The sequence below is a fragment of the Anas platyrhynchos genome, chromosome 3 (genome assembly GCF_047663525.1).
Source record: "Anas platyrhynchos isolate ZD024472 breed Pekin duck chromosome 3, IASCAAS_PekinDuck_T2T, whole genome shotgun sequence".
In the NCBI taxonomy this organism is placed as follows: Eukaryota; Metazoa; Chordata; class Aves; order Anseriformes; family Anatidae; genus Anas; species Anas platyrhynchos.
The window spans coordinates 21,623,498-21,638,886 of NC_092589.1; the positions used below are offsets into that span (position 1 = coordinate 21,623,498).

The 15,389-nt window shown below is 37.0% G+C and overlaps 1 protein-coding gene across 1 annotated transcript in view; it reads right to left on the reverse strand.

Annotated features, from left to right (window-relative positions):
• Positions 1–15,389, reverse strand: part of USH2A (usherin) — a 410,836-nt gene that overhangs the window by 86,583 nt on the left and 308,864 nt on the right. Inside the window, exons 48-49 of the mRNA XM_072035514.1 lie at positions 12,186–12,378; positions 1,909–2,077 (exon numbers count right to left, since the gene is read on the reverse strand). Of these exons, the coding sequence (XP_071891615.1) occupies positions 1,909–2,077; positions 12,186–12,378 (362 nt within the window). The remainder of the gene's footprint in view (positions 1–1,908; positions 2,078–12,185; positions 12,379–15,389) is intronic.

Below are 15,389 nucleotides of genomic sequence, written 5' to 3' on the forward strand. Positions count from 1 at the left end.
AACTAATGTTCTAACCGTTATGTATTATATACAGGTTGTGTATTGTTTTTCTGTATTGCAATGTCGTCTGTGGCTCAGATGTCACTGATTAAACACTAGGAAGAAATAAGAAAAACAGATCAGCTGTTGAAGAGATTCCTGCCTTCCTAATTTGCAATCACCATGCCTTCAGCCCAGTGTGCTTCAATACATCTAGAGCTATCAAGCTGGCCAAACAACATCTGGGAAGTATGCATGCTTTGAGAGTTTCCTGTATAAATAACTTTATCAAATAAAGTCAATAATAATAATGGAAAAAAAAAATAGAACAAATTTTTAGAGAATAATAGATATAATCTGTTTAGATACTTCATCATATTTTCTTGCATCCCTTAGAATCTAATTTAGTTGCTACACAGAGAAAGTATTAAAACACAGAATGCAGCTTACATCTATTGGAAATAAAACTTTTTTTTTTTTTTTTCTAAAGGAACTATTAGACATAAGACACAAAGGATCAGTAACCTTCTCATTAACCTCTCCAAATGGGATCCATTCCAAGCTAGGCTTGAAAATGTTCTCACTCTCAAAACTACCATGCAGTCTTACCAGTTAATTGTTATCCTTATCAAAGAATGACCCACATTAACATTTAGCTTGAGGTTATTAGCATATTTATAAAAATTAAAAAGAAGAAAGAAAAAAGTGACCAACATTGTTCATGTTGTTGCCCTTTAGAGTATGGAAACAGAGAATGCAGCAAGTATACTCAGGGAAAAAAATGTTTAAAATCATGTTCAGATATTCACTGTTTCATGCTTGTGGACTGCTGACTGAAGAACTACTTTCAGATATAAGACAACTTGTTTCATTGTACTTTTCTTTCTTGATGTAAACAACACTAAACTAGTTAACATAAACTATTGGATGGGGACAGGGGGCGCAGTATAATCTTTCCATTTCAGTACATTGAGATTAATGAGGCCAGCAAAATACTCTTCTCTGGTTCTTCCATGTGATAGTATTTTCTGATGACATCATGGAAGACATTCTAATATTGTGATATATGAATTACTTTTCAAGGGATCAGAACTTGGGATGTGCTGTATGCACTGGCAAAAAATCAAGCTTTTCTGAGCCTGGGGAATGTGTGCCAGTTCATGAGTAATGGAAGCATTTTAGCTCCTGACCTGACAATTGGCTACAAAGAGATATATGCTCTGAGCAGAGCCCCAGGAAGGACTCTTCTCCTTTTCTTCCCCTATCCTTGCCAAAAACTCACCAACCAACAAGAAACCAAACCCTAGACAATAGCACAGAAGCAGAGTTTGGGCTAAGTTCCTCAACAGTTCTGAGAATCAGACAGTAAAATCAGCCTTAAGTGATAAATTTCCATCAAAGATAATACACACAGTTTGTTCTGTAACATTGGTAGAAACAAACAGTAGAAAATCCTGTTAAAAAAAAAAAAAAACAAAAAAAAACAGTGATTTAATCTGTAGTACCAACCCTAAATGCTAAGAATTGTTCCAGAGAAGAAATGGCTGGGGAAAATCACGAGGGGTCAAGTCAAGCAGAGAACTAAACTGCACCACTAAATTGCCTGATGGTGTTCCTATTAAGCAGAACTGCCCTCCCCATTATGCAGTACTTACTGCAATTAAGTATAGTTTGGCATAAATTAGTTCTCTGGGAAATGACCCAATCATCAGGTTTTATCAATTAAGCCTCTCTTGTACAAAGTGTACTGTGTTTAGAAGACAAAGAACAATTTTCTTTGCTTATCCCACTTAACACAAGCCTAGAAGACACCTAGAAATCTTGATAAATCCCACATTTATTGCAACGTTTTCATTCTCCTTCGTTTAATGGATAGATCAACGTTGTTCTTTTGTTTCTTTCAAGCACTTGAAACAAGTTGTCTCTTACCTACTAATACCCTAGTGTAATAACCACCACAGCACTGATGTTTCGGTTGCACAGCATGTATCTGACCACCACAGCAAACCCCTGGTGAATTAAGAATAAATGGAATGTACTTGTCCTCGCAGCATTGGAAGCCAGGTTTATTGTCGTGCAGAATCCCATTACAACATACCTAAAAGTAGTTAAAAAAATAAAAAATTAGTAAGGCAATATCTGTTAATATTGTAATCATAATGTATTCTCTGGCAAAACAACGTATGTGAAAAACACATACAAAACATCCAAGCATGGACACTAATCTGACTGCAGTCAAATAAAAAGAAACTTGGCTAAAATTCTGTGCTCTCCAGCATTATCAGACTTCAATAAACTGCTGTATATCTGACAGAATGTTGCTATTTTGCGGCCTTCAACCATACTGCACCTTAATAAAATAGTCCATTAATATGAATCATCTCCATATGCCTTGCAGGCTGTTTGAGTCTCTCAATGTGGAGTAGATTGCAATATGTAGATTGGTTTATGTAGATAAGCCACCATCACCCTACCCTTTTCTTTTATCCCCAACTCTTATTTATTTATTTAGTCATTTATAAAGAGATGTCATTTGAAACCCTTACAACTAAAAAACAATATTTCCCAATATGAACATTTGTATTTTTTCCACTTTAAAATAAGTGAAATTTTCTTCTTATAACACACGATTACTTATATATGACCACTGTTCTTCACACAATGTGATCTCAAGAGAATAATATTTATATAAGGATTTTTTTTTTTCAAAATAAAATTTACATGAAATGAATTTTGAAAAGGCCTTTACACTTCTCTCTAGGTGCTGTGGAGAAAATTATACATTTGAACAATCAAATAATTATGTGCACACTTACTCCTGTGTAGATGGAGTGACACACTGTCTATGTAGAAAATCATTTAGAACATGTGGTAGAACTATTTAAAAAAAAAAAAAAAAAAAGAGTAACCTTGGAGTCACAGTCAGTGTGTCTTGTATCAGCCAGAAGGATGCCTCTTATGCTTAGACAGAAAATGCAGTTGACAGTACAGCACAGATGTTGGACCAGAGTTGCTCCTTTGTTTTCTTTTGACATGGAGCACTTCCATCCTTTACAGTAACCACGTTCTATAGCAGGTCAGCAAAGGAAGAAAGCACCCCTCCACAAGGATCTTTATCTAGCTATTTTAATTACTAGCTGACATAATTTTTTTAAAACTGTATAATAATAGTTCAAGACATCTAATTTATATTACATATATAACATTAACATGAATATATACATATATGAAAACATGACCATTAATTTCCTGAATTCATAAACAAAATCCTTCCAGCTTCTATATGAATACATTGTGCTTTTTATACATTGTGCTTTTTTTGTTTGTTTGTTTTTTGATGCTATTGTTGTTGTTTCTGTTTTGAATGGCTTTTAGTCAATTTCTCCTGAGAATATTAGGTTAGGTTCTGAAGTCACAACTTAAAATGCACAAACAATATGCAACCCAAAATTAACAAGGGCAGGGCAGAAGGTATTTCTCATTATATTTTGAGGTTTTATAGCCTTATATTAGCCTTTGAATTGTTACATAGTTCTGTGCTTTTCAAGCACACTTTCTCATTTAGCATCTGTATTTTAGACTACCGATGTAGTTGAATTTTATCATTTTCTATTCAGGAATTTTGAGCCTCTGCAGGTCCCATGATATTATTTTGCTGTCCACCATGCCACTGGTAATATAATCCAATCCAAATTTAATTAACCCACTGTTCTTCCAGATCATTAGTTAAGATGTCAAATAAAACTCAGCTTTACACAGCTGAGTTTTACACAGCTTTTACCTCTCCTTTCTATGTTTTGGATTTCATTGATCTCATTTTTTAAGACTGGCACACACTCCAGACTGAGTTTTTTGTCACTTACAATTGGCTCCAAAGTACCTAGAAGATTACCTGTTCTCTCTATATTTCCAAGTAGTTTAAAGACACTCTTAACGATATCAGATCAAGTACTATCATGCCACTGTCCTCAGAATAGACCACGTTTAGCAACAATTCTTGATACTTGTAAAGTATCTCTGCTCTTTTACTGCATCCTTAGCTTGAGACACCAGAGCCAGTAAAAGCTGTACCTGCCTGCACAAAATGAGGCCAAATATATGTTTCTCACATATTCTTGGTCCCAACTTTTTTGCTCTTTGGGACTCTGCTTCCCTCTGCAATCTGTTTAGCCCAGTTTCTCTGCTTCTTTTCATAGATTTCATTTGTCATCCCAGTCCTGTTTCCCTCTTTGCAGTGATGTGCACCACTCAACTTTCCCCTCAAAACAGTCTTTCCATCTTTACAGATGAAGAACCTTGCACATTTTTGGCACAACCCTGGCTCAAATGCTTGAGCAGCCATTTTAATTTCCATGTGAGGGTTACAGTTTTCTCTTACGAATCCTTAGCAGAAACAGCTGCCCTGATTATTTCACACTGGAGGGGCCACTTCAAGGGCTAACTCCAAAAGACTCTGATTGGAATATTATTTGTAAGATTGTATTATTGTTGTTCTCCCTTCTTTTCCACCTGAATTTCCTCAAAAAAATGAATACCCAGGTATGTTCCAATTGTTTCAGCAGCTTCTTTTCCTTGCTAGAAATTACTTAAGATCTTCATCATTTCTCAGATTTCTCAATACCCTGCAGACAGCTTCTGAAAAGAGGTCCAGTCTACTCTAAAGTACATTCAGACTCTCATTTGGCATTACCGATTGATGTAGTTGGTGCTATTATTATGTAGCTCCATAATATCCTCTGCAGTCAGCTGTAAATTGTTAAATAACACTTTTTTGGCAGTCCTCTAAAGACAGTCAGTTTCTGTTTGCATTGATATTCATTCCAAGGATCCTGTATTATCAGTCCATAAAATAAAATTCATTCAAGTAATGCTAAAATTATGTCATAAGCAAAGAAGAAAAGCAGATGGATTGAAAGTTATAGTGGCAAAAGGTTATTATTATCTCATCCTCTTAGATCTCAAAATGACAGTCCCAGCTGGATGGCCTAACTCCGTATATGGAAGCAGAACCCTTGTAGCAATCAGATACAGTGACACCAACATTTTCGGCAGGTCTGAGATTTTTCTCTCATATGCAGGGTTGAATGCTTGACATATACTTGCTAACCAGAAAATCTGTATTATACATGGAGATGAAACAAGATGCTCATCTAGAGTTATCATGGGAGGCCCTTAAAAATATTGGTAGACTGAGTTACTCACAAATCAATCCTATAGCTATTCTGCCATCTAAGCACACAAAGGGACTGTGACCCAGGAGCACAGGGACTGAGCAGGACTTGGCATAAAGAAAGGCTTATTAGGATAGCTGAGAAAAGTCCATTCAACCAAGACTCTAGTGCAGAGTAACTAGATATCAAATCTGGCAGGCAGTATTCCTTTTTTCTCCTTTTTTTTTTTTTTCTTCTAATGTTTAAAAATACTCCAAACTTAACTATGCAACTCAGTTTTAATTTAATTTTAATTTTAAATCTTGTCATCCCTGATCCCTCTGCTTGCTGAAGACTTTGCTGAAGGATATTATCTGGCCTTATGGACACATGCCAGTTGAGCTAGGACTGATTTACTCAAATAAACAGATGTGCAAGGCAGCCATGTTTATCCTTCTTGTCAAACGCTTGCTGCCAAAGCCACTTTGTGAAATAGCAATTCACAAAACACTCTAAGGAATTCCTATTAGCTACTAGAGTTCATTAAAAATTTCTGCCTGTGGAGCAAACACCAGAGTAATGATTGACCCATCATGTTCTCATGTGAGAGGGAATATTTTAAATTAGCAAAGCTCATTCTTTTTTACTTAAATTATCCCAGAATCTATATAAACATGTATACTTCTTGCTAAGTACACATATTTATTCATTTCTCAAACTGCTGCTCTCTTTTAGTAATTGGTACATAAAAAAAACAAACAAACAAAAAAACAAACAAAACAAAACCACTGTTATTCTGTTACAAATCATTAAATACTATCTTACTAAGATGAGTTTCATTTGATGCCTTTCAGGTGTGTTACCACACACACTATATATGAAGTGTTATCCTTTTAAAGGTTCTCTAAGCCTGAAAGAACATGAAAATACTTTTCAAAAAATTACTAGCATTAACAGTAATTTTTACACAAATATTGATGATCCTTCTTCAGTGTTTAGATGTGTTCATTTTTGCTCCTGAAATCATGTTTGTTCAGATAGCTATCTAGCCACTGTTTTGCTTCTCCTGTCCTTAAAGAGAAAAGTTTTTAACAAATGACATGTGTTAATTATGATGAGTGAAGGGATAAGCCTGTAGTTCATAGTTATATTTGATTAATTCATTAACTGCAGATTTGTATAGCTTGTTGCTACTACAGAAAGTACCAAAGCTTATTAACATCTTCAGTCAGGACCCTTTTAACTGTTGATGTTCACACCAAGGATCCACTGTGTATGGAAATAATTAGCTTTTACGTCACTTTTTAATTGCATTTTTACTGTACCTGTCTCATTATTTTCAGTGCTCACATCAGGATGCCAGTAACAACAGAAGGACAGTTTGGCAGCTACATGGACAAGAAAGGAATGCCTTCACCACCATACTCACATTATTCTCTCTGATGGGTGAAGCTGGAGTACATTCTTTTGTTAATGGACGTACATCTCTACAGATCATGTGCTATGTGCTCTGTAAGTTGATGTTTGTTTTTAGATTTCAAATATGAATAGAGTTAAGGATCACACCCTACTGAAAAGAGAAAGGAAAAGACTGACGATTTTGGCAGCTTGGGAATGCTCAAGCAGTATAGGCCTGTTACTGCAATAGGCAGCAGTAAGACATAGGGTCCCCCCTGGCAGTAGACAAAAGACTGAGTTCTCAGCTTTTCTGAAATATTACACAGAAAAACCTTTTAAAATTATTTCTGCACTCAGAAAGTGTAAATCCATTCAAGTCTAATTACAAATACGAGGGTAAGGATACCACCCACGGCATTTTATTAGATATTGTTATAATAATTAAAATATGTAACATTGAAGCAGAACAATGGATAGCAACTACAAACAGGAAGTACAGATCTGATGCAAAGTTTATTTAGGGTAATAGAAATCTTTTCTCATCTTCATTAGGCTTAATATCAAGTCTATAGGAGCCCATGAATGTGCATGTACACATGTCCCTTGTAGTGAAAAGGTCATTTGCTCTTTCAGAGATTCCCAAGATAGCTCTGAGCAAGTTGGTTTATTTACACAGAGCAATGTTTTGCACAGATACTAACTTGGATCCTAACTAGAGCACACACATTAGTACAACACTCTGCCCAGCTAATTAGCACTGCTTTTCTGACATAACTGCATTACTTAGCTGGACCAAATTTAGCCAATGTTTCCTGTAGAGTCTCTGCACCCCTCTCTGCAAAGTGAAAACACACTCCTTTATTCCTATAGTTCTATTACTGAATTTTATTTTTTTTTTTTTGGAGGGGGAGTGAATTACTGAATACTGTTTTTTAAAGGGGGAGGGGGAAGGGGTTATATTTTTGGTGATCTCTTATGTAGATAAGAAAAAACAATAACAAATTCCTCCTTTTCTGCAGTGCCTTATAATAGCAAGCTGATGCTGCCAAATGCCATCCATGAATCCATATGAAATATTAATAAACAACACAAGACACACCTTCAAATTATTAATTTATTTATTTTTTTAAATGAAAGGCCTAGTTTTCCTTTCACTTCATACTCCTGGATTTAAGGAAATCGTAAAGGGGCAATTAGACCTATTGTGTCTTCTACACAACTGAGGTGTTTTTACCCTACTACACAGCTGAGCTCCACCACAACCATTGTCTCACTCCCCTTTCTCAAAGGGAACGGGGGAGAAAATACAGTGGAAAGGACTCAAGGCTTAAGATAAGGACAGGGAGATCACTCAACTATTATCATCATGGGCAAAACAGATTCACATAGGGAGATTAATACCATTTACTGCCTATTATTAACAGACTAGAACAGTAAGAAACTAAAAGCAAACTAAAAACACCTTACCCCCATGCACCATCTTCTATGTCCTCCCCATGAGTGGTGCAGGGGAACAGGGAATGGGGGCTGCAGTCAATCCCTGACTCTGTCTCCACTGCTCCTTCATGGTCACTCTCTGCCCTGGCTCCATGTGGGGTCCCTCCCATGGGATGCTGTCCTTCCTGAACTGAGCCTGTGGGGGCTGCCCACAGGCAGCAGCTCTTCAAGCGCTGCTCCTACATGGCTCCATCACACGGGGTCCATCCCCCCAGGAGCAAACTGCTCCAGCACGGGTCCCCCATGGGTGGGCGGCAGCTCCCCCCAGACCCCCTGCTCCTGCGTGGGCTCCTCTCCACGGGCTGCAGCTCCGGCCCGGGGCCTGCTCCTGCGGGGGCTCTCCATGGGCCGCAGCCTCCTCCAGGCTACCTCCACCTGCTCCACCAGGGGCTCCTCCACAGGCTGCAGCATGGAGATCTGCTCCATGTGGGACCCATGGGCTGCAGGGGGACAGCCTGTTCCACCAGGGGCCTCTCCATAGGCCACATGGGAACTGCTATTCCCTGCCTGGAGTACCTCCTACCCTGCTGCATTGCACTTGGGGACTGCAAGGTTGGTTCTCACTCCTTTCCTCTCCCAGCTGCTGTGGCACAGCATTTTTTTCCCTTTCTTAGATCTGCTCTCACATAGGTCCAACCAGTGTTGCTCATTGGCTCAGCTCTGGACAGGAGTGGCTCCCTTTTGGGGCCAGCTGGAGCTGGCTCTTATATGACACTGGGCATCTTCTGGGCTCTGCTCCAAAGGCCACCTCAGAGGCCCCCTGCTACCAAAACCTTGCCACATAAATGCAATACAACAAGATACAATAAACAAACTGAGGAAAATGTCAATCTCCTTTATGAGAACTTCACTAGTGATTTGTCTAATGGAACTATGTACATACATCTTACCTGCTTTCACTGACTGGTCTACTATCCAATTTGGTATGTATAAAACAATATCTACAGGGAAAGATGTTTACATATGTAAATGAACAACAGGGTAAACAAATAGCAAGCATTTCCGTTTGTTTGTTTGTTTTCCCAACAGTAATTATAATGCCTCATAGAGTACTATAAAGGCAAGAGAAGTTATTCTGTCTTAATGGACTATCAACTCTCAGGAACAGGACAGAGTTCTCCATTTAGTAGGAGAGAAGGAGAAGTATTGGTAGGAGAATTTGGTAGCTTCAAATCCAGCTGTTTCCAAGAGGATATGTCCCAATAACAAAATGCACCATAACAATTAAAGGGAGCACAACTTGTTGGCACCTCCCAGAGGGAAGCATAATATAGGTTTGCAGTGGTATTATCATCCCTAGTGGGGACTGTCATCATTACAAGTCAGAACTGAGCTATACTAGTGGATTAGAAAGATGGTGTCACTTCTGCTCAAGAGAAAAATGCAGGACTTCAGCCTCTTTGGCTGAACACAAACAAGTAAAGAACAAAATGATGAAACACTAGCAAAGCACCCTCTTATCCAGAGAGATGCAGTATTGTATTCTTAAAAATGCCCCATGCTGACCAGCTCTTAATACACTTGATTGTTAATTTTTATAGACTATGCTAAGATGGCTTCATTTTACCTACAAAATTTTTGCACCCCTGCAAGCAAACTTGAATGTGCAATTCATTGTGTCAAGAATTTTGTACATTTGCAATAGGTTTGGGGACTGAGATCTTTGTATTTCAGATTTTTTTTTTCATGTGCCAAACAAAAGATATCTGCTTATTGCTCTTGATCTAAATGTTACTTTAAGTGACATCTCCACATTTGGTATATCATTAATGGATGACAAATTGCAGCTGACATTGTGGTAAGGGGCTTTCTTTTCAAAACAACTTTACCCCAGTCAGTGTTGCTTCTCTTCAATACTCCAGTAGACTGCTGAATCTAAAGACCACATATACTAGCACAAATACTTGAGCATTACAGCTGGCGTAGAGTGAATGTTGTCCCTGTCCCAGACTAGTGTAAAAGGAACAGGGATATATCAGAAGCTCTGTAAAAATCTGTTACAGATGTTTTAGATTACTGGTGGGTACACACAGAACAAACCAGACAAAGTGTCAGGAGGGGAATTTTAATCATCACCCATGAAAATGACTGCCATGTCATATTATGTATGAGTGCTTCAGTTTCCTGTGGACCTTCAAGACTGCTACCTAACCAAGTAGCACCCACTACTAGCCCCTGTCTCTGACTAATAGGTGCAAATAACAAACAGATGAATATCTCTTTGTACTTCCTTGTTGTTGTATGAGTATAGTGGTACTCCATTACATCATAGCACAATTAAGAGTCAGAAATTACTAAAGCTGGTGATGTGTTTAGAGAATACAAAGGCCATTATAGCAAAATGATATTCAATCTATTAGAAAAAAAAAAGTCAGGAAACCATAAAAATAAGCAGACACCCTCCAAAGCTGAAAGTTACCATAAGTTTGCACAAAGATTGAAAAAGTAAAAAAGGAGAAAAAAAATCTTCTAAAATTAATCTAATACAAAGTCATTCACATGCCAAAAGGTCTATTAAAAAGTCTACCAAGCTAAAAAAAAACATGAAATAATTAAATTTACCTTTTAGAACAAAAGACTCCCTGTAATTCACTTGAAAGGTTTCAAAAACACATACATATAGCACAGTATAGCTTTCAAGGGAACTCAAAAGCTAAGGCTGTATTGGCTAGAATAATTTATATTTTGACTTGAACCCCTCAAATAACTCACTTCCTTAATTACTGTCTTGTCTGACAGGGAATCGTGTGAATACATATCGTTTGCCTTAGCCATGGAGCATGTGATGATGCTTTTGACAAATAGGGACACTATTTCATTACATTAAATCTTACTTTCAAACTAAGAGTTTTCTACCTCATTTGTCAATAAAAACCATTACAGACTCTTGCTACACTATTGATCCTACTCCTAAACAGGAACTAATATGAAGATTAACCTGAAAATAGCCATAATTTAAAAATACATCTGACAAATCACAATGGATCTCATTCAGGGCTGCTCATCATTGTCATGTAACAACCACCCACTTGTAGCTGAATCTAAATAGATTTTCTGTACAGGAGAATTTAGTCATTCAGCCATGGAAAAATTTGAGGAGAAAAAAAAAAAATCATTTTAATGACCATTATTTGCCATGCAGGGTTTGAGGAATAATTCCTCACACAGAGAGAAGCTTTTTAGTTTTACTAGTGTTTTTGAAATTCTGCATATGCGTGGAAACTTTTCTATGGTCTTTATGTGATCCAGTGTGACCACCTTTTGCCAAAGGAACCATAGAAAGTACTACCACGTGCTCCACAGGTACGTGAATATTAGAGCAGACAAAGAATCTCCTTTTGCAGTTTACAGTGTGTAAACTGTATGGCATGAAGCTGAGCAAAACTTATTGTTCCTAGTGGGAGGCAAAAATACATACAAAGCTCTATGTATGTGTATGCCCACCCTGTAATTTAGCACAATGGGATTGGATCAGTAGATCTAATAATTTGGTACTAAGATTCTCACATTTACATATGATTTGTGAGATTTACTTGGGATCAGATAGAGCCTCATTCCTTGGGATGAACACCTGCACAATAAATATGAATCAAAGCTTTCTGAAGGGAAGAAACTGGATGCATGTTTGTGATGTGAGGTGGTCCACAGACTGGTTGGAAACCTGATGTCCCCATCTGGATCTGGAGTACATTTGAGAGTTTTCTGAAGCACATATTCTGGTTTAGCTTCCTCTGCAGGGGATTTAGTTTGTACATGTTAAAAACCACCTTGAAACTTAACCAATGTGCAGTAAATGAAAACAAGCAGGGGATTTGCTTTGAAATTGTACTGTTGCTTCAAACTGAAGTGTTAATCTAAGACAATAAATACTAACCAGTTCATTTCTTCTGAAAGGAGGAATAAAGTTAACAGTCTCACTTGCCAGCAGCTGTCTGACAAAATGTTGCTAGAGATTTTTGCACAGCTGTCCCCACATTAAGCTCAAATATCCTCATATAATTTAAAAATATTTCAAGACATATCAGAGCCTCATACTCAAAATATTGAAAGAAGCAAAATCTTCACATCCCTTCCTCTGACAACTGAGGAGATTTGGTTTACACACTCATTTCTAGAAGAACAATTCTTCCTTATATTACTAGCTTAAAAATAAACATGTACCTTCAACTCTGGATGATAACACTCTTCTCCACAGATATTTTCATGCTTCTTACATTCTAGAGGGATGCACATTCTATTACTTTTGCTGCTCCCTGCTGCTGGGGCACACCTCTTCAATGCTGTACGTAAGAGATCATATCCTAGGATAATGCCATTTGGCTGTCCCGGCGATACCCAGTTGATTTGAAGAGATCTACAATAAGCAGAAAATTAACAGCTGTTAAATTATTTTAAGTATTTATGTTTCTGCAGATAATTACATTAAATGATTAGCATATAGTTGTTCCACATTATATGAGTTCACATGGAGTAAAGTATTTCAAGTATCCAAAATATCCCTCTGGATGGTGAATTTCATAGGTTCTTTAATAACCAAAAGGTGTAAAGTTTGAAAAAAGTATCAATATTTGATAAAACCCTGTGAAAATGAATCACACACACAATCAAAGCCCTTAAAAATTGTAATCAAAGTCTTTCTTTTTAAAAGAAATCACATTCATGCTTCTGAAAACTTTTGTATAATGAACTTTTTTCTAGCATTTCAACCATTGGAGTTCAGTGATAGGTGAAAGGATTCAGCATGCTTTCTTGGTGCTGTAGTTAAGGTCTATTGACAAGGCTGGAGGGACCATTCCATCCTCAGACAGGATCCTGGTGGAGAACAGGCAGCTGGGGGACAGAGGACCAACCCCACACTGCAAGCTGTAGCCAGTGCAGCTTGCTCACATTCAGTCACCATTTAGAACAGATTTGCATTCATCTTGCCTTTTCCCTGCTTTTAAAAATATAATGCAAAAAACACATCTTCCTTTGAAATTTATTCTTCAACATGTAATTAATAGAAAATAAGAATCAATAACAACATCATTAAACAGTATACTTAAATATTTTCATTGACAAAATTAGAAGTAAAAAATGCAAGTGTTTAACATAATTCTGGCTTGGTGCAAAAGTGTGACTGCAGCTGTCCACAAAATACTGTCCGTAAGAATCCTGTTCTTGATTTCAAGTTTGATATTAGGCCATCATCAGTTTAAGGAAGAAAGTATCTTAAGGGAAAAACTGTGTTAAACTTTAGTAAGCTTGTCACTACTAAAAAATGTGAAGGTGTTGGCTTCAAAATCTCACTTAAAATTACAACATATGTCTCAAAAGAGACATTTGAAACAGAAGTTTGCTCTTTTGTCATGTACACATTTTACATGGAAAACTTAATTTCTTGCACAATCACTCTGGAATGTTGCATAAGATGTTAATTTCTTACTATGAATTTCTTCTTCAGCTAGAGAGGAGGAGATCCCAGTGCTACACGTAGATCAATAGGAGGACTTACAACACTGTATAGCATACGCTCAGACTCCAAATACCTCTTCTTGATCTCCATGTCCCACTTACACAGCCACTGTCAGAATGCCAGTGACATCATAAATTAGCATTAAAGTGAAAAATGTTACAGTGAAACAGTAGTTGCTGAGATAAACTTTGACATCTTAAGAGAATAAAAATAACTGAACTATTATTTCACTTCCTTGAGATATAAACAGAGCAATACACAGCAAAAAGCCTTTGAGAATAGGAGTTAATGTCTCCTATGAAGGAATAACTTCATAGGTGACTTGCAGAGGCAGCATTATTATTCCAAGGTCTTCATTTGAACCATAGATTTAATTCCATATTCCATAAATGCCTAGTTGTATTCACTATGTATTCTAACACATGGACATGAACACACACGTGTGCTCAAATACACCAAATATCTACATTTAAGTTACAGGATTTAACTTAAAAACATAAAAACAGGATACTATATTGTAAAAAAAATAATATATATATATAAAATAAAAAAAACAGAAAAAAAATAGATAAAAAGAAAAGGAAAAGAAGGGTAGTATTTCAACCTTTATAAATGCTATTGTAACTCTCTCCTGGTCTTTGCACAGTATAGATCACAGGAGCAAAGAAAGCACTTCTAGTTGTTTCTTAGAATAATTTGCTTTCTGCAGGTGTCATTCAGACCCCCAAAAGTATATTTTCAAAGCACTGTGCCAGTTTTTTCAGTTTTGCAAGCCATATTACCCCCTAAAATAATTTAAAACTAATCTAGAGAATTGATGCAACTATTTGAACTATTGAATTTGCATTATTTTCCCTTTTCTGCAGAACTCAACATGTTTTTTCTTCATTAACAAGCAGTCATTATATTATTATTCAAGGTATAGATACACATTTGGTGTGGACATAGCTAGTTATCATGTAAAGCTACAGCTGCCCAAGTAAATCATGTGGTATAGAAGTTCACTGCATAGTGCCACCAAAAGGGTAAAACCCTGCATGACCTTTCAATAAAGCCACAACTCTATGTACTTACAGATAAGCAGACTCCTTCACAATTTTATGAATGTTTCAGTTACATGTATACCTTCTGATGTTCACTACAAATTGAGGTGGTTTGAAAGCAACAGAGTAAAAATAACCCATGGCCCAGTTAAATAAAGTAGCAAGGTTTTCATGGGATTGCAGATGTGAATGAGTATCTCAGCTTTTTGATAGCTACTGTCTGAAGAAACAGGTGCAGATTTACAGGGACATGATAGGACCTTCAGCATGCAACCAGCTGTACCATGTATGGTGCTCACAGAAAGCACAGCCTATTCAGGTCATCTTTTATATCCAGTTAACTCTGGATATATCTGATCAGCTTGTCATTGGTTGGCTGGATGTGACTCCCCAACAATCTTTCCCAGCATTTCACTTTTATTCACATAGTTATTAATTCCTTTTTTTAATCTGCACATTCCAGTGATTTTCCCAGTATGGAAAATCAGACTTACTGGTTTTTAGTTCCCTAAATACCTTTGGAGAAATCTGCATTACACTGTCATCTTCCATTCCTGCAGTACCAATACCAAATTAAAAGACATTTTGCATAGCATAGTAGTTTGACACTTTCATATATGAGCTCCTTCAGAACTCCTGATCCAATACTATCATCACAACAGTTTATTACTGTTTTGCCTATTTGTTCTAAAACCTTTCTACTAACATATTAATTTGAGATAGTTCCTCCGCTTCATTCACCCATGCACAGCATCTCATACAAAAACCTTCCTAAGCTCCACAGTACTGAACACCAAAGCAAAGAATTCACCAGTGCACACACACACACACCCTGACACACCCTCCCATCCAAAAAAAACAAACAAA